Source organism: Thunnus albacares, chromosome 19 (assembly GCF_914725855.1).
Source record: "Thunnus albacares chromosome 19, fThuAlb1.1, whole genome shotgun sequence".
NCBI classification, from domain to species: domain Eukaryota; kingdom Metazoa; phylum Chordata; class Actinopteri; order Scombriformes; family Scombridae; genus Thunnus; species Thunnus albacares.
In genome coordinates this window covers 3,811,029-3,829,179 of record NC_058124.1, presented here as the reverse complement: position 1 = coordinate 3,829,179, position 18,151 = coordinate 3,811,029, and the positions used below count along the sequence as shown (strand labels likewise).

Below are 18,151 nucleotides of genomic sequence, written 5' to 3'. Positions count from 1 at the left end.
CTGATTCAAAAACTGAGGCTTATCTGTTGTGTGGCTGAAATGTGTTCTGTGTAGACAACCTGTATGTTTGTTTTATCTTTGTATATACATGCAACTGATGGGCTTTATCATCCGCACAGTTTTATTCAGTCATAATCAAATTGAACTAAATTTGTGACAGCGAATACTAACGGTTCTGCATCAGGCACTTCTAGGTCCGTTTTGTTTTTCCATTTCACTTTGTGCTTTAGAAAAGCCAAGCAAAGTGCACTGTTATCTGTGTCCAAAACCCCCTTGTCAAGATGCTGCTCTTCAGTTAAGTGGAACTCTCTCTGTGAAACACAGAGGAGCTCTGCCAAACAGCGAAAGAGAGAAATGCAAACTTGTCGTTTGAGCCTCCCCATTGCTTCATTTCATCTTTTGCCAGAAATCACCACGGTTCATCAGACAGACTTTGGACCAGGGCCATCTCCTTGGTTTCCTAGATTTGCATGGCTGTCCAGACGTCAGCAACCCTCCCTCCACCAGCTCCTAAATGCGTCAGCAGTCCTTCCCTCCCCATCCCCCTCCCTCCTCCTCCTCTTATCCACGCTGCCTCCCTGCAACACCTCAGTTCAGGCTCCCACAGCACACTGTGTCCTTGAGGACTCACTAACTACCAGACTCCCCTCCCCCAACGTATGCTCTCTCTTTTATTCTTACTCAGTGTGTTTACATGCACACTAATAATTCAGCTATAATCAGATTGATACAATGCTCTGATCATTGTTACTTAAACACAGGTTATCTCAATGAATAGATTCAGAGATGAGGATTACTTTGCAGTTATTCAAACTCCTCTGGCATGTTTCTACACAGAAACAGCAGAATGGCAATGTTTTGTCTTGCATTTAAGATACATCATCTAGGCTTTCATAGAAATTCAGGTTATTCCATTTTAATGTATTGATTCTCTGGCTCTGCTGGCCCTGAAAGTGGATTGTCAAAGCAGGTTTTAGGGAACCAGGAGATTAAGTGTTTCCACCCACATGTTTTTATGCAGATTTTCAATTTGCACATGAAATAAACTGAGTGGAAAAAACAGAAATTTGAACAATAAAGTTTATCTATTGCAAAAAAAGCTTTGGAAACTTTGATAGGTGGAAATATTGGTATATTCTGAAGTACATCTGAAGCGATGAAAATGCTGTAAGGTTCCTTAAATTAATTCATATAAAACATAATTGCCATATTTTCATCATGTTTTCACATGGTTGCTTCACATTTGATAGTCATTCAGTTATGTCGCTGGATGAATTTCATATTTGAGTCGTACACAATAATAATTCATAATTCCCCCCATTAGAATCATAAAGCTATTTGAGTGCATGAATTCCTACACAGTAGTGGATGGAGATGCATATTATTTTGTATTTTCTTTTGCAGATATTCTGGAATTTGGTTGGAAATGTATCTATTGTCAGGCAATCCTCTGGGATCTAATGTACGTGCTGCTACTCTACTAGTTGAATTTCATTGTGACCTTATTTATTTGGTATTTAAGAGTTGTATTGTGGGTTTGCAGCTGCCACATAAATGTAGGGCTATTTCTGGCTCCATTATAAAAATCAATTGTAGAAATGTCTCTGTGCCAATAATGGTTTGATATGAAGTATGACCAACCTAGTGTTGCAAGCTACCAAGTTAATTTAAAGCAAGACTAAGTAACACTGTGGATACAAGTGACAGTGATGTAATAATGGTAAATTAAGTGTAACAATAATACAAGTAGAGAAGAATTATCAAGTCAGAAAAATGACTCAGAAATGTCAGTTAATACAGCAATGTCTACCTAAAGTTTGCTAACATTAGCTAACATTATGCTAAGTTCATGCTACATGATTTTAGCCGATTTTCCACTGTGTGACAGTTTTTGGAGATCGCTGACAAAAGCCCACAAATCAGAGGCGAATCGGTATTACCTCGGCGCTCGATCACTATGTGTGAACTGTTCAAAGACATGATCCGAGAGCTCGCTCGCAGTTGAAAAGATATCAAGCGGGCTACATATCCGGTTGAGAGCGATGTAATAATAAAGCTGTGAGTTGTCCAAAATTAAAGACATCTCACAAGTGTGCTCCAACACTTCCTATTTTGCCTTCCCTCGTTGATGAAGTTGTGTCCACCCTACTTTATTGTAGGGTGCTAGGGTAACCCAGATGAAGACAGGATGAAAGGCGATATGTTGGAGAAGAGTTGTATGACATGTTTAATTTTAGATTAATATTGAAGCCCACACTTATCTGCTGCTTCAGTTATGTAACATAATGCTTAAAAAGCCACTTTAAAAGGAGTGAAGGAAAATGTCAGTCTGTTAAGGTCTTTACATGCCCACACAGTCGTGAGAGGAGGTCTAATCAGGCAACATAACTGAAAACACCTGTGTGGGTTTACCATGGGTCTTTACAAAATGTCCATATTTTAAGCATATTATGTGAGCCATTAATTTTCTGTTGCAGTCAAGCAACGGATGAACACAAATTTTACCTATTACCTATTGACCTATTTATTATTATGAATATTACAAACTATGTTCAGGTATGAAACACCTAAAATGAACAGAGCTATCATCAGTATTATTAGCTAGTTATAACTGTGCTTTTCTTACTATGATAAGTCAAAATGTCTGTCTGCTGTGAGACAGTCTATTGAATTAAACGGTGGATTTGTTTAAAACCACTCGTTTTTTCAAAGCAGACATTAACATTACGTCATGTCAGTTACAGTACAGGTGTTACTGATAACAGCAATGATAGCTCTGTTCTAGCGTGGTGTCCCAGGACGCCATGTCATTCAGCCTGCATGCACAGGCAAACGCTTACCTCCCGCTCGTGCTCCGTGTTCTACGTTCCTCAGCAACATACCGCCCACGACTAGATCCAGAAGTACCAACGAGATATCTCCTTCACCACAACATCCACATGGAGCCCTTCTCCTTCAGACACCGCGCTTCTGATCAGCTGGGATCCAGACGCTCCACACGCATCCACGCGATAGCCCACTCGGACGCGACTCTTTTCCAAGCAATTAAAATCTTCAACCGGATGTTTGCTCACCTCCGGCGAGCTCTCAAGGAGACGGTCGTCCCACTCCTACGAAACGAAGATAAAGACAAACTTTCTACTTCCATCAACCCTCTCGCCGGCAGCTCAAATCCTCCCGCTCTTCCGTGTGCTTTGTCCGCCGCCGGGCCGCCGCACACCGATGACATCACAACGCCGCGTACTACAACAGAGCCCAGACTTCTTCAGTCCCGGCTGAACTTCAGATACAAATCCCGTTTCGCCAAACCGACATCAAAGCCAGGTTCTTTCTGCTCCTCTCTGCCTCCACCTCCACCACCGCTCCCGATGGCCACTCACTTCCGGGTTCCCTGCCCAGCGCCACCTGTACGGCGCACGTCGATGACGTCACGGCGCAGCCAACTGCTTCAGCCCTCTCGCTGGGCCAGATCGTATCTTCCCCTGTGCCTGCTCCCTTCCTGTCTGATCTGTCTCGCGTTTTTTCGTCTTTTCTCTCATCCCTGTGTCCGCAGGCTGCACAATCAACCCCTGCACATACATCCCCTCATCTTCTCGTCCTCCTTTCCTTCAGCTGCAGTTACCTCTACACTTTCAGCTCCAGCAGCTCCAGCAGCTCCTTCTTTTATGTTTCTTCCCTCAGCCACCTCTGGTCCTGCCGTTTATACAGCAACAGTTGCACCGAGCCACGGTGCTCCCTCTGATGGACCCACTCAATTTTCTACTGTTCTATCCCTGTTCCCCTCCTTTCCCCAACACCCAAATGTTTTTTCTGTGTCTTCAGCACCCCCCATCGCCAATCCCCTTGCTCCAGCCATCGCTAACACTGTGCCCACGAGCACTTTCACTCTGGCCTCCGCCAGCCCGCCCCTCCACGGCCTACAAAGCCAGGCTTTCCAGTTCTGGTTCCCTACCCAGCGCCCCCTGCACTGGCACACCGATGATTCTATCCTGCCGCCACTATGGTGCGGCAACAGACTGCTGCAGCCCTAGCTAGGGCTCATTCTCACTTAGTCCAATGAAGTTAACTTTGGGGGATGACGAAGCAGAAAGCTCATCGAGACATGGTTCCTAGATGCTCCAGCCTCTTTGTGATTCTGTTTGGTCCCCGGTCATCCCCATGCCATCGACCCCCTTCGTCCCTCTCCTCGACCCCATCATCCCACCATACACGACCCAGACCAGCCTTCAGCTCCCATTCATCCCCCCGGCAATGGACCCCCTTCATCCCTCTCCTCGACCCCCATCCAGCCCACCATACACTATCCTCATCCAATCCTGAACCCTCTCGACAATCCAAATAAAACTACTTTTTATACCGTTTAAATGGCGTGGTCTTTGTTAGTGAAAAAAAAATGAGATATTAATATTGCATTCATGTTATGTTGGCAGAACAGAGAGAAAGCCTATCATTATTCCAATTATTATTATTCCACAATGGTTACCTGATTGCTGGCCATAAAAAGCCCAAATTAACTATTTTCACTGTGTCACAAACAAATGACACCAGATACACACAAACAGTGTATACCTCATTTTTAATTATATAAATCACTTGATCAGTTTATTGGATGTTATTAAGATGTAGCTGCAATCTAGCAACTTTTGCCATTGGTTTGCTGACACTTCTGTACTTCATATTGCTAATTGAGAGGTGTCATAGTCAGAAATTCCTGATATCTCTGACTTTGAATTATAACCAGGAGGCTGTGTGCTGTGTGTTTAAGTGCATTTAAGGGAGACAATGTGCCTCATGCAAGAACATTTTCGTATCATGATCCTAAATCTCTCCAACTTTTTTCTGAGGCTTGCTTGTACACGTGTTCCAAGTCAGATTCAAAAAACTCTCAAATACATGCACAAATATAAATTGCTTGTTTCAGCCTGATGAATGCCACATGTGTGTTTGTGAGATTTGATCATAAGCATATTTGACGTTCTGTCTTTAATTTTTACAGTACACTTTTCAGATCTTGGTTTTTAACTATATCTTTTAAACGGATAAAGGATTTTAGTCATCGGACGTCTGTATTTTAAGTTGTTTTCAAGAGCTGTACATAGTGATGACAACATGACTGTGACTTGTTCAGCAGCAGTGCTGTTTTTCCTCAGTGCTGTCGCTTTGACAATCAAACCAAAATCTGTTTATAATCCTTGATATTTAAAAGTTTCCTTGTGGAATAAGTGAGGTGAATGCTGGTTTCAATGACTTTAAAATCTTTTTAACTGACCTGCAATTTTGCATTGCTCTCAGACTTGCTGGGCCTGGTTCTCACAGTTTTCAGGCCACTGGCAGCTGCTGTGTGGACACCACAGCACAGCTCCAGGAGGCCCAAGGGAGCAGATACTCCTGTGGATATTATTCCTGATTCCGTCAAACAGCCAAGCCACCAATACCAGACTTGTGGTACAACTGGCCAAGATGGTTACCGCCAATGTTTTGTTTGGTGTTAAATCAGAGTTGAGAGCCACTGAATCTCTGATCAATTAACTCCTGGAGCAGCAAGCTCAACTTGGCTCTCAGCTAGCTGCATTGGAGCCTGGCATCATTCCAGGTGTCCCCCTGGTTCTTTTGCCAGATGAAACTGAATGTACTGTTAGTGAGCCCTCCTCCTGGGCTGCTGTTGTCAAGTGGAGTCGTAGGGTCTGTCTTCCTGTCTTCGTCCCTACGGGCGTTGAGAATTTCCTCCCACTGTCAAACTGCTTTGCACCACTGGTGGACCTGACGGACCTGAGAGACAGCGGAACATCTTCTCCCCAGCACCGCCCCCCAAGAGCCTCTTGAGGGGTCAAGAAGTGGGATCCCTCTCCCTGTTCCCTTGACAACTCTCCGGTGACATCTCCCAAGAGGAAACGGTCCCATGTTGCAGCCTCCCCTGCTGCTGAGTGGTCACAGCAACAGGTTGCACAACTTCTGGACACAGCCGCGTTGGTCACTTTGGCTGACCAAGCTGACCATTCCGACCTCTTTCCCAGAGGTGCACCCACAGAGACCCGGAGTTCCTCTTAATTGGGGATTCAATAATCAGGTTTGTGGAATTATCTAGAGGAATAACCTACTGCTTTTCCGGTGTTGAAAACATCCCTCCTGTCCTAGACTGTCATCCCACTGTCCACACTGTTATTGTACATGTATGCACAAACTGAGAGTCTGGGTAAACAGTGTATCTTCTCTGGATTGATTCCCATATGAGGAAAGGCTGTGGGTGGTTCAGTCGTCTTTATGGCGTTGACCAGTGGCTGCAGAATTTTTGCTTTGCAACTGGTCACAGCTTAATCTGTAATTTTTATTCCTTTTGGGCAAGGAGAGATCTTTTCAGAAATGATAACCTTCACCACAATAGGAGGGGCACAAGCCTACTGGAAAACAGATTTATCTCACACATTATTAGTCTATCAACTGACTGATTATCCACCCACAAACCTCCTAATCCTGGCCCTGTATCTGACATCCCAATACTTCTCAGTAACAGGCCACACACTCATCTACCTCATAGATCTATTAACATGGATAACCTCTCCCTTGTTCACTGCAGCTGCACTATCATGGCCAATAATCAATTAGAGCACATTAGTTTTGCTTTGCTCAGTGTCAGGTCACTAGCTAACAAATCTCTCATATGCAATGATCTCATTACTTCTTAGAATATTGACTTTTTCCTGCTAACAGAAACTTGGCTGTCTGATGGTGACAGAATTCCTCTTGTTGAATGCTCTCCACCAGCTCACACTCTCTTAAATGAACACAGGATAACCAGATGTGGTGGTCATTTAGCAGTGCTATATATAAATAGCTTTAAGTGTTTTGATTTGATCTTGGTTTATTCTCTTCTTTTGAAAAATTGCCTTTTGTTTTGAAAGGGTCAACAAAAATTCTCTGTATTTTAGTATATAGGCCACCCAAGTCCACTGTAGGTTTTCTGTTTCTGTTCTGTATTGTTATGCCTGAATATCCTCTGGTTGTTTACTGAATAATGTGCTTTGCAGAGAAATTGGGGTTACTGACAATAAACTTATTTTGTTTAATACCTCATTTTCCAGTACCATGAGCTGTGATGTACAACCCACTCGCTCTCATTTTTTCACCATCAGCAGATAAATTCTGCCAAGCCCTGGCCTTCTCTAACCTCCTGCTGTGCTCCTCAATAAACACCTTGGCTTTTTAAAATTCTTTTAATTCCACTAGTGTAAATGGCTAAAAAAGGCTAACATGTCATCTCAGCCCTGGCTTAATGATGAAATCTGTTTATGAAAGAGAACTTGCTGTAAAGCAGAACGCAAATGGAGGGCTACAAAACTTTCCACCCACCTTGAAAGGCTGAGGGATCTTGTGAAAAAAATTAACTTGGAAGTTAAAATTGCACGTAAGTCATGTTAAGTCAGTCACGTTAAATCAGTCACTACTAACTATCTAACCAATGTCCTTACTATAATGAAAATCATCCTGTTCACTGGACATCCTTCCAACTCACTTCAAAGAAATTTATCAATTCCTCACTTTTATCTGGTCAAGAGCCTGATTATTTTAAATCCACTACAGTTCAACCATTTCTCAAAAAGCCATCTCTTGATTCATCTGTTTTAGCTAACCTCCGCCCAATATCTAAACCCTTCCTGGCTAAGGTCTTGGAAAAAATAGTTGCTGGGCAGCTCACAGAACTAACTTGTTTTTGAAAAGTGCGATATAAAGTTATTATCATTATTATATTAGAGGAGAGAATATTATAGCCTACAGTTACACTATCAGCTGCAACAGAAAATGATACTTGACAGAGACCTGCAGAGAGACGCTGAGGCAGCTGTTTACTACTACTACTGAAATGTAGAAGCTGATAAAAATTTAAATCTAAAAAACTTCTCTGTAAATCCGCAGCCATGATGATTATAATATGATGAACGTAATAAATTTTTTTTTTATTGTTTGAGTTTTAGTTAAATATATTTTATGTTAATTTTGGTATCATATTTGAACTCAAAATTCTTTCATTTTAATTATACTATACTCTTTAGTTAAACAAGTATTTCTTGCTCTTTGGAGAAAGTCAAACTGTCTGTTCATGACTCATACGACGGGTCTGGACCACTCGTGAATTTTGTTCATAACTCAGAGACAATTCTCAGTGAGTGCAATAAGTACTCTTAAATGATTTGTACATGCCACTTGAGGACAAATCAGTTTGTACGAGTGGTTTGGATTTTGCACAACTACACATGGCAAAGATGATACTATATTGTTAATGTGGAACTCACTGCAGAAATGCCATTAATATGGGTAAACATGGGTAATTGTGAATTGCAATTTGGTTCTTTTCAGAAAATTTTCACCATTGTTTTCGTGTTAAATAACTGCCCTCACCATCTATATCCTTCATTTCATCTTGCAGGTGTGTAGCATTAATTTCTGACGAGTCATACAACCAATCTTCCGAAGGGAGATAGGATTCACAGGGTAAACATCAGGCACACACATATGTATAGTTAAAAGCAAGTGTATTGGCCCTCATTTATCAAACGAACATATGACAGAAAACTGGGCGTACAGTCATTTCCACATAAAGCTTGGCATTCATCAATTTGAACATGTGTGGAAGCTAATCAGATCTCACGGTAGGGGTGAGGCCTCTAAACTGAGAATATACAGGGGCATGATATTTAAATGACGAGTTTTCAGCCATCACATTTATCAACACCCGATCAGTCTTATGCTGTGATTGGTGAGATACGAATGAATTACGTGAACCCTGTCGTAACATGATTTCTGCACTCGGATTCTGTGCTGGTTTCTACGTTAGATTGATAAATGTGGACCGTTGCGTGAGTCACTCCCACCACTGACTTGAGGTAAACTAGCTTTCTCTCTCCTGCATCCTACATGATTATCTGTTCTATTGAGCCAATATTTATCCATATCATCATGACAGGCAGGAACAGTCAAACCAAAGAAATAAAGAAAAAGTTGTATTACAACAGCTCAGTGAGAAACAGCTCCCAGAGAAACACCTTGGAGACTTGATTTCAGTTGTTAAGTCAAGCTTTCTTCCCTGCACCCAGCACGCAAAGACAGGCCTTTTTATTGACACAGCATGAAAAATACTTGCAAGTGATGTGAAGCAGTCAATCCACCCTCTCTACTCCCTCGGCTGAAAGGCCTGATCGTCTCATGAGCTCTGTTCTGTAAACAGGCGTCCCTATAGAAGCCAGGCGGCCAGCATTTGAGCAAAAAGGAAAAAACAGAAGACAGGGAAAAGAGCATCCATAGTAGAATGACTGGCTAAAAATATATCCTCTCTTTGCCTCTCCAAGGTCACTCTGTCATTTTGATTTGATTGGAGCACAGCAGTCACTGCCATCTTCCTCCTGAGCCTCACTAACAAGCATGGCATTACTCTGCTAGCGATTGCTCAAACATCTTCCATATCTGAAGCAGCTATTATCCTCTTAGATTAATTTTGCTTCCTTGCCTGAGCTAACAAATGCATGCCATTTGTTGACTAGGCAAATTGGAGGACAACCTAGGTAGTGCGCTGCAGACTTTATATACTGTGCATCTGCATGTACAATCAGGCACAAACAGTATTCTCATTCAAGGACAACCAATGTGGTGAATTATTTGCAGACTTTATCCACTGTTCAGTTTTATGTACCTCTGTGTTTCCTGAAATAGTGTTACATGAGGATAGAATTGAAGGAAGCTAGCAAATGCTTTCCTGCAGATACCCTTGATGTTTGTTTACACTGGTGACTGTTTGCCTTCTGATGATCATCAGCCGGAGGTCATAGTCTACATAGAGTTTTATTGAACACATCACCCTGTAAATATATGACTGGTTTGCTCGGCTGAGTCACTGTTGCCATAAGAGGATGTCTCTAACATTTAAAAGCTATGACAATTCTATGCAAATATTAGAGACTGCACACATGGGAGAAAAATAAGCAAACGGTTCCAGAAAAGTGAAATGCACTTTTTGAGTTTCTGTTGAAAGGGACGCGTTCGGCGGACATCAACAGGACGGTGACGGATGACATGAGTCAGATGTGCCAGCTTATGGAAGACGGGGGTTTCTCAGATATTTCTAGGAGGTGTGATACACACGTTGACTCAGGCGTATAAATTCACACCGCTGGTGTGAAGAGAGCAACCTTTTAGGTTTCAAGAAGTCTGGAAAACATTGCTTTTTGTACCTTTTTTAAAGACACATCTGGATGTTAATGCGCGACACGCTCAAAAACAGATACAACTTGAAAAGAGTGTATGTGCTACATATATGCAGAGATATTCCCCTGCTTATACACATGTGGCATGACTCAGACACGTGTACACACACACACACACACACACACACACACACACAAACTTTCACTGCTGTCACAAATGGACTGTGTTTCATCAAGGCTGACATTAACAAAGCATGTATTTTATTTTTGAGGAGTCAGTTCATGAGGAAGACTTGAGCAAAAGTCACATATGTACAATGAATATAATCCTGGGCTATAGGCTGGTCCTGGAACAACTGCCGTGAGACAACACAAAAGGCAGTTATTTCCCTTTTTGTTTTGTCCGTCCCTGTAAATGCTGGTCAGACTCTACGTGAGAGTCTACAGTTTGTATACGTGCATTTACGATTCCCCTTCTATGACAACACCCGGCCACAAGAACAACAAAACACAACGTGACACTCCATGTGTGGGCAGGCTGGGAGGAGGGAAGCAAAGTTTCTGCATGGTAAGAAGACTTAGTCAGCCACCCCCGTGCAGCTTAGCTGGCTGATCAACACTAACACACAGCTGCTGCTGCTACTGCATGCACGTTATACTTGAACCAAGTCAACCGCACAAATAAAACATGTGAGATAAGAAGTGAAAAAAAAAAAAAGAAAGGAAAAAAAACCCTCCACAGATGTTTGTCGCAGGGCTGAAAGAAGAACAGAACCGGATATGTGACATGAAACTCAAATCAGAAAGGGGAAGCTGGCTATGAAATGTTTTGTATAGATTAAAAAAAGTGAATTCTGGTTTGTAAACTTGAGTTTTAAATATACAATAAATATAGTGGATAAAATTCTAACCCTAATTTTGAATTTTTTTATCATTAGAACTGAGACCAAAGATCAAGCAGGTATTTCAAAAACAAAGCAACGTGAAACTCATGTCATCACAAATACAATAAAGACAGACTTTTTCTCTTTGTCTTATCATAATTGCTCCTTTCACCCCCATATATTAATTCTATTAATTTAAAAGGATTCGAAGAATATAACATCTGATACAGGGACTTTGTTGAATTGACTGCCGCCCTGAATGGAGAGTACTCGTGCATGTTCTGAATGGACGTGTGCTGTAGATAAACGGACAGGCAGGGACCCTGGCAGGAGAGCACAGAGCAGGCAGATTCATGGCCAGACAGCAGAAATCTGTCAGCCTCCTGGCAACGTGAGAGGACACCTGGAGGTAATGTAACAGCCCTCCCCCACCCAACCCCCCCCCTCTCTCTTTCTCCTCTTTCTCTTTATCTCTCTGTCCCATCCCCCTCCCACCTCCTCCTCGTGACTCATCACCAGAACCTTAATCACCAATGAGTGGGCACTGCCTCTCCTTCCATGAAGCATAGGGGCCGAGGTAAAAACAGTGCTGATACTCTGTTGCCCCCTGCTGGTTTTTGTGTTAAATTACATTGAGACCCACATAGCTGAGAGATTTGCACTTGTTTTCACAGGAACAAAGAACCTGACACGAGCTTCCTGTCTGCATTTATACACTTAAAAGCAGCACTCCACCACTATTACATGTCAAAGTCAAGTTACTAGTCACAGGGAGTACTGTTCAGCCTGTGAAAATACTTATATAATGTTCTCAGTTGACCGATGGTATACCCTGATTATATCATTCTGAAAAAAAAGTCCAAATCCTCTGGAGCAGCATTTTTTTGCATACTAACAAATGAGTGTTGCACTTAGTTAAGATCATGAAGGTTTCAACTAAAACTAATAGCAAGTTCTGTGGTAGTCTACAGTAGATGATTTAGTAAACCCCAGGAACATGTTTTTGTTTTTTTCCCAGAAAGACTGAAAGAAATGTGCGATGAAAGATTGCTAATGGCTAGTCTGGATGCAATTTTGACTTTCTATTTGGCTCTGTTTTGGTCTCCACCAACTCATGAGGGATATATCAGGCTCTGAAACTGCTAAATGCTCCCATATGGTCACCAGCGATTCACTAAATTGTCATGGTGCTGGACATGTAGGGTACAGCGGGGTTTATCAGCACTTGGCAGAAAACAGCTGCTGGAAATGAAGCTGATGAGAGCCAGAAAACCAAAACGATGAGCTAAAAGAAGCTAAAAGGCTTCATAGAGCTGAGTGGAACTGCAGAGTTGGGTGATAATGTCTGTGGGTTCATCCCTCTGAGTGAAACCTCTCACATTACACACAATCATTTGATCCATTGTTGATATAAAATGATTGGTCGGCACAGCTTTAATTAAAGTGTAACTGAGGAATGATTGAGAGAAGAATAAGAACTCATAGTCAGTGACTATACTTTTGTTGAATTTATTTTACTACTCTGCATCTCAGCTAAACTTCACAGCCAGACAAATTCACATCTGCCTGTGTTCTGGAGGTGGAGGGGATTCCAGTGCCAGATCTGGGGCTCTGCTGTTGTGAGCTGGCCTGACATATGGACTTCCCACAGGAGGTCGGACAGGGCTGGCTGCTGAGCTTGGGCTTGATGAAGAACTCCTGGGTGGAGTGGTCCTCTGCTGTTCCTGTAATGAGGCTATGATGTGGTACAGTGGAGTAATGAGCTGGCGTAGCCTGTGGATATCAGTCCTAGATGTACGCAGGCACTTTTCCAGCTGCTGCACTTTTCCAATCCACATCTTGAACACACACACATACACACAGCATGTCAGCACTTGAAATATATTTGTCATTTTGATACAAATATGTATTTTGTATATAATAACAATAATAGTCATGGACTTTCTTACATGTTTGGACCACTCCAGGATGACAGAGTTAGCCAGGGGCCCCTCGACACTCCCATCCCGCCTCATGTACACCTTCCCTTGGTCAGTCTGATAGAGGGTTGGCTCATTGAAAACTGGAGGTGCTCTGAAAGTGAGGCACAGCACTTTGAGGCAGTGTTCCTCCACCCCAGGTTTTACCACAGGTAGGAACCGCAGGCTGTACTGGTGGGGAAGGAGAGGAGGATGGATGAGCCTCACATTCCTGTCCACCTGCAGGCGAGTCTTGTCCTCCTCTTCATGGCTGAAGTACAGACCACGAACCATTCCGCTGTCATTCACCCCGACCACCAGACTGCCTCCCCCGCTGTTCAGGAAGGCACTTGCGTAGACACAAACGTGTTGGCAGAAATTATGCTGCATGTAACTTCCTGAAGGAAGGAAGTTTCATGTTTATGTTTGGTTCTGTCTCTGACCCCCATGGTCTTCATCACCTTTTAACTTACTTAAAATTGAATGGAGTGCATGACACAATCATCACTTGCAACATTTTTTTTTTCTAAAACAGCAATTTAGTGAATTTTAAAAACTCAATAGGACAGGAATAAGTTGAGCAAATTCAATTTAACTATTAAATAATGCACAGCTGCAAATACATTTATACAGAGCGCTAATGAACAAATCATTCACAAATGTAAACACACAATATCAATCAGTAATATTCATGCTGTAGATTTTCTCTTTCCAGCTTCTCAAATGTGAGGATGTGACACCCCTCATATTTTCTAACGTTGTTAATTGAATATTTCTAAGTTTTGAAGACTGTTGGTCGGAAAAAAACGAGGCATTTGAAGACATCAGCTTGGTCTTTGGGAAATTGTGATCATCATTTTTCACTATTGTCTGACATTTTCCAGCCCCATCTACCACCCAAGGCCTAACAATTTTAACAGGATATAACTTGTCAGCTGTTGTAATATTACCTCCACCGACTTTGAACTCAATGTTGCGGGTCTCATTGCCAATGTGAGCCCCATAGTAGAGCCACTGGCAACTGGTGATGTCCTGTTCACTAATAGACTGGGTGTCATAGAGAAAAGGAACAAAATAGACTGTGTCAGTGAAGCAGGTCAGTGAAGTGTCATATTGTTACAAACTGAAATCATTACAATCATATACTTGATTCATCTCTATGTCATCAAGGTCATTGGTAGAGGCCGTTTGGAAGCCAGTACCAATATCAATACATGAAATAAATATATATGAGCTAATATACATACAGTAACAAAAAATACATAACATAAAACATTTTGTGATTAATATATGTCTGAGTAAATATATTTTACGGTTGAACAAAACACTTTATGACAGTAATATACATTTTGAACACTAAACATCACTAAAATTATTTTAAATTATTAATTAAAAAAAATAAAATTCTATAAAAGATTAATTGATAAGTCAAATATTCATAAAAATGCAGCCACAAAAATATTTCTTGCTGTTTACAATTTTTGTTTTTTTTTGCATTTGTGCCAACATTCACACTCATATCTATTTATGTGTGACACAATATCAGCTGATGTTATTAGCCTGTCAATGTATCCTTCCAGCTCTAGTGATTCTTGGTGACTCTGATCTCACCTGTGGTGATGATATCTGTTGACCAGTCTGGATTTGATCTGCACTGTTGCTGCTTTGTTGTGTGCTCTGTGGCTGAAGGGTGGAACGCCCAGAGCGTCTCTTCTTTTTAGGCCGTTTGGAGCCCCTCAGTCTCATTCTCCCTTTAAAGCCAAAACGTTTCCATGTCCAGGCACGATTGGCTCTGTTCCTTTTACTTTTCTTAGCTCTACTGGCAACTGTTGAGCGAACAGATTGGTTTGATTGTAGCAGACCGGTCCTTACATGAGCTGATGTGGATGGAGTCGAGGAGGCAGAGGTCTGTACATCACTCCTCGTACCTGGGTTCATCCTCCTGCTCCACTTGCAGGGTTCTGGGCTGTTGTGTCGCCGATGCATTATGCTGTGAATAACAAAAAAGCTGCTTGACAATACAGCAGAACAATAACTTAGAAAGCTCTGTATTTTACAGGTCGCCACATGTGAGTTTTTAGACAAACAGTAAGTTGTCTGGAAGTGTAGAAGCTTATTGTGTGTGATTCAGCATAAGATACACAGTGTGAGATGATAATAAGGGGGCGTCAGTGTGCTAAATAGATAAATGAACACGAGGAGGCTTGATAAATCATCAAGTCAAGGCTGATCAAAACAATGATCAATCAAAGCCACGAGGCATGGCGAGGGAGCAGTGCTGGCACTAGGCTGATGATGACAAAGTTTATGAGTGTGTGCAGCTATACAGCAATGTACAGTTGAGCATCTTACCTTTTCCTGCTACGCTGGTGAAAGTCAACCTGTTAGTGTCCCTCTAAACTGTGGATGATCATTTTGAACAGAAAAAGCAGTTTTTAAACACAATATGTGTATTGTTGGAAACATCATCTGTATTAACATCATATACTAACAAGAAGCTATTAGATAATGTGTACAGCACAAAAAAATGGGGAAAAAAGTGTGTAGTTACCCTTTAAGGTGGGTCTTCTTGTTTTAAGGAGGACCACAATATACTAAAGCAAAATGTATTTAAAACATTTGTTATTTCAGTTGCTACGGTGTTTAAATGATGCATATTCCAAAGTAAATTTGCAAATTAAATTAAAAAAAAAACAATTTGTGTTTAGATTTGTGTATTCCAAGAGAGGAGGTTGGTTTCCAGGCATAGATATAAAAGATGCAATGTGTCATAATGACCTGCCATTCTGGGATGGAACCATATGGCAGCCATCTTTCCTGGGTCCAGTTTCCAAACTTGCTGGAATTGGAACCTATGGTGACAGAAGCTTATGTTGCCTTTATAATCCTTGTATATTTCTACTAATACACCAATACTGTTTTTTATTAAAAGTAATGAGTGTAAGACAGCTGTGCCTACTTGATATGTAAGAACTGTCTTTGGTATTCTGAATGACTAATATACTACATTAAGCAATATCTTATGTTGAAATCCTAAATAAAATTCAGTATTATGGCTTGTATTGACAGGCAATTACAATCATAAACACAAGAGAGAAGCTACTGTAATATATTAATATATTGATTAATTTCATAAATTATACTTAAGGAAAGCTCTCTCTCTCTCTCTCTCTCTCTCTCTCTCTCTCTGTCACACACTCACACACACATACACACACACACATACATGGCAAATACTTCCTGTTTTGCTGTTTTGTTTTGTTTTTTCTTGGTTAACAGGCATGGGGTTTGTTTTGATAATAAGAGGAGAGGCTGAAGAATCTTGCTAACTGTAAATAAGGAGTTATTTTTGTTGATAAAGCAAGTTTTGCCTTCAGCAGAACTCCTGATGGACTCCTCGCAATTGTCTATTATGCTCATCACATAAAAATATGGATATTAAATTTATGATGATAATGCGGACAAATTGCAGGAATTTTGCAAAATTGCAAGCTTGTATGTTTACTTTACAGTTGACTGACAGCTGCTTAGTGGTCAAATGTTAGGGTAATATTGATACCTTTGTTATAACTATGTTAGTTATCTTTATTCTCTCGTGTTGTTTTGAATGTTTTTGGCTTTCATTTGATTGATAAGGTATTAAAAAAAGGGTAGGACTAGAAAAGTTCTTTACTTCATCCTACGCCCTTTTCGAACACTGAATGGTTATTATTGTTTACTGAAAGTTTGCTGTTATTTTTATTTGTTTTGTTTTGCTGCCTATATATTTTATTTTGTCATTTTAACATATTTGAAATAAAAAAATAATCATTCAATCAATAACATTACTAAACGTTATCTCTGACCTCTAAGTTAGCATAGCTAGCATTAAAACAAGGTTTGCTGGCTATATATCTGTTTAGCTAACAGATCAATGCTGAGAGCTAGCATTCAGCAATAACTTTGACTTAGAACTTAGTTACTTAGTTACTTGGTGACTTAACATTAGTTGATGTTAGTTACCTAGTTCACTAACTTTTATAATGACTGACGCGTACAAAGTTGACCCATATGTTAAAAAAACCTCTCATCTACTCTATATTGACAGCCTCCCTGGTCTCTGTGGTCCTTTTGGTAAAGCAGTTATGTGCTGCACAGCTGACAACCACAGTTGTTGCTAATAGGAGATGATTGTAAACAATACCCACATAAGATGGTGGGCAGTTATCCCATGATTTATGACATAATGTTGCATCTAGTGTTCTTTATCTATGTTTCCAGAGCTCAAGTTTAAATATATTGAAGATGTCATGTGTATTCTACTTTGTGCACAGTACTTGATGGGTAATTGTACACACACTGAAGAGACCCAAAGTGTTATTTACAGAGAAATGGAATTTAGCCGCATTTCTTAAAGTTCATCTCTTTTTCCATGCCATTTACTGACTAAATAGTGGAATGTACACAAGCACATCCTCACTGACTGAGTAAGTGGAGCAGAACACTGAGCCCAAATACAGTCTGTTGTGAAGCTGTTACACTATACCTGTAGTGGTGCTCATTCCACATTATAAAACATCAGAAGAGCAGTATAAGCACATTGTGAGTGCATGATAATTACTGTAATCAGAACATAATATCATAAACACAATATGTAAGAGTGTTGCGGCTACAGTTCTATTTTAGTCAATGAGATGTTGTTAGATAGCCACTTGAGGTCAGTGTTGTTCTAAGTTAAGAGCCATGTTTTCCCCTGGTTGTGTCGATGTCCTGAATCTGAGGTCAACACATAGGAGCCCAGCAAATGACCTCAGTGAAGAAAGGCCATGTGCTGCTTCAGCCTGAGATGATCAAGAACTGAGTAGATAATATGATCCTAAGTGTAAGCAGTGCCAATCTGCTGATGCCTGAAACAAAGGCTCTCTGAAGATCCGTGTCAAGGCAGTGGTTTCTATGCAATTCAAACACAATGGAAAAAGACATTTTGCAGAGTAAACCAGCAGTCATTGTAACATGAACATGAAACTGAAATATTCAGAGGAAATGCTGTAGCAGAGAGCTGCTGGAGGGCAGAAATGGATTACACCAAATGGTTTCATGTCAATTTTGTGTTCATGTAAATAGGATTTCAAGCCAA

The 18,151-nt window shown here is 41.0% G+C and overlaps 1 protein-coding gene across 2 annotated transcripts; it reads right to left on the bottom strand.

The window, feature by feature from the left end:
• Nucleotides 1-12,570: 12,570 nt before the first annotated feature.
• On the bottom strand, nt 12,571-15,694 carry LOC122969978 (schlafen-like protein 1). 2 transcript variants are annotated; one of them, XM_044336043.1, is made up of 7 exons: nt 15,587-15,694; nt 15,388-15,435; nt 14,964-15,025; nt 14,647-14,861; nt 13,986-14,082; nt 13,027-13,433; nt 12,571-12,915 (listed from the first exon to the last, which is right to left on the bottom strand). In XM_044336043.1, the coding sequence occupies exons 3-7, from the start codon at nt 15,019-15,021 to the stop codon at nt 12,634-12,636; spliced, it is 1,059 nt and encodes a 352-aa protein (XP_044191978.1). In that variant the 5' UTR covers nt 15,022-15,025; nt 15,388-15,435; nt 15,587-15,694; the 3' UTR covers nt 12,571-12,633. The 2 variants fall into 2 exon arrangements, with proteins under 2 accessions (XP_044191978.1, XP_044191977.1); XM_044336042.1 differs by having other exon boundaries at nt 14,647-15,025.
• Nucleotides 15,695-18,151: the final 2,457 nt, after the last annotated feature.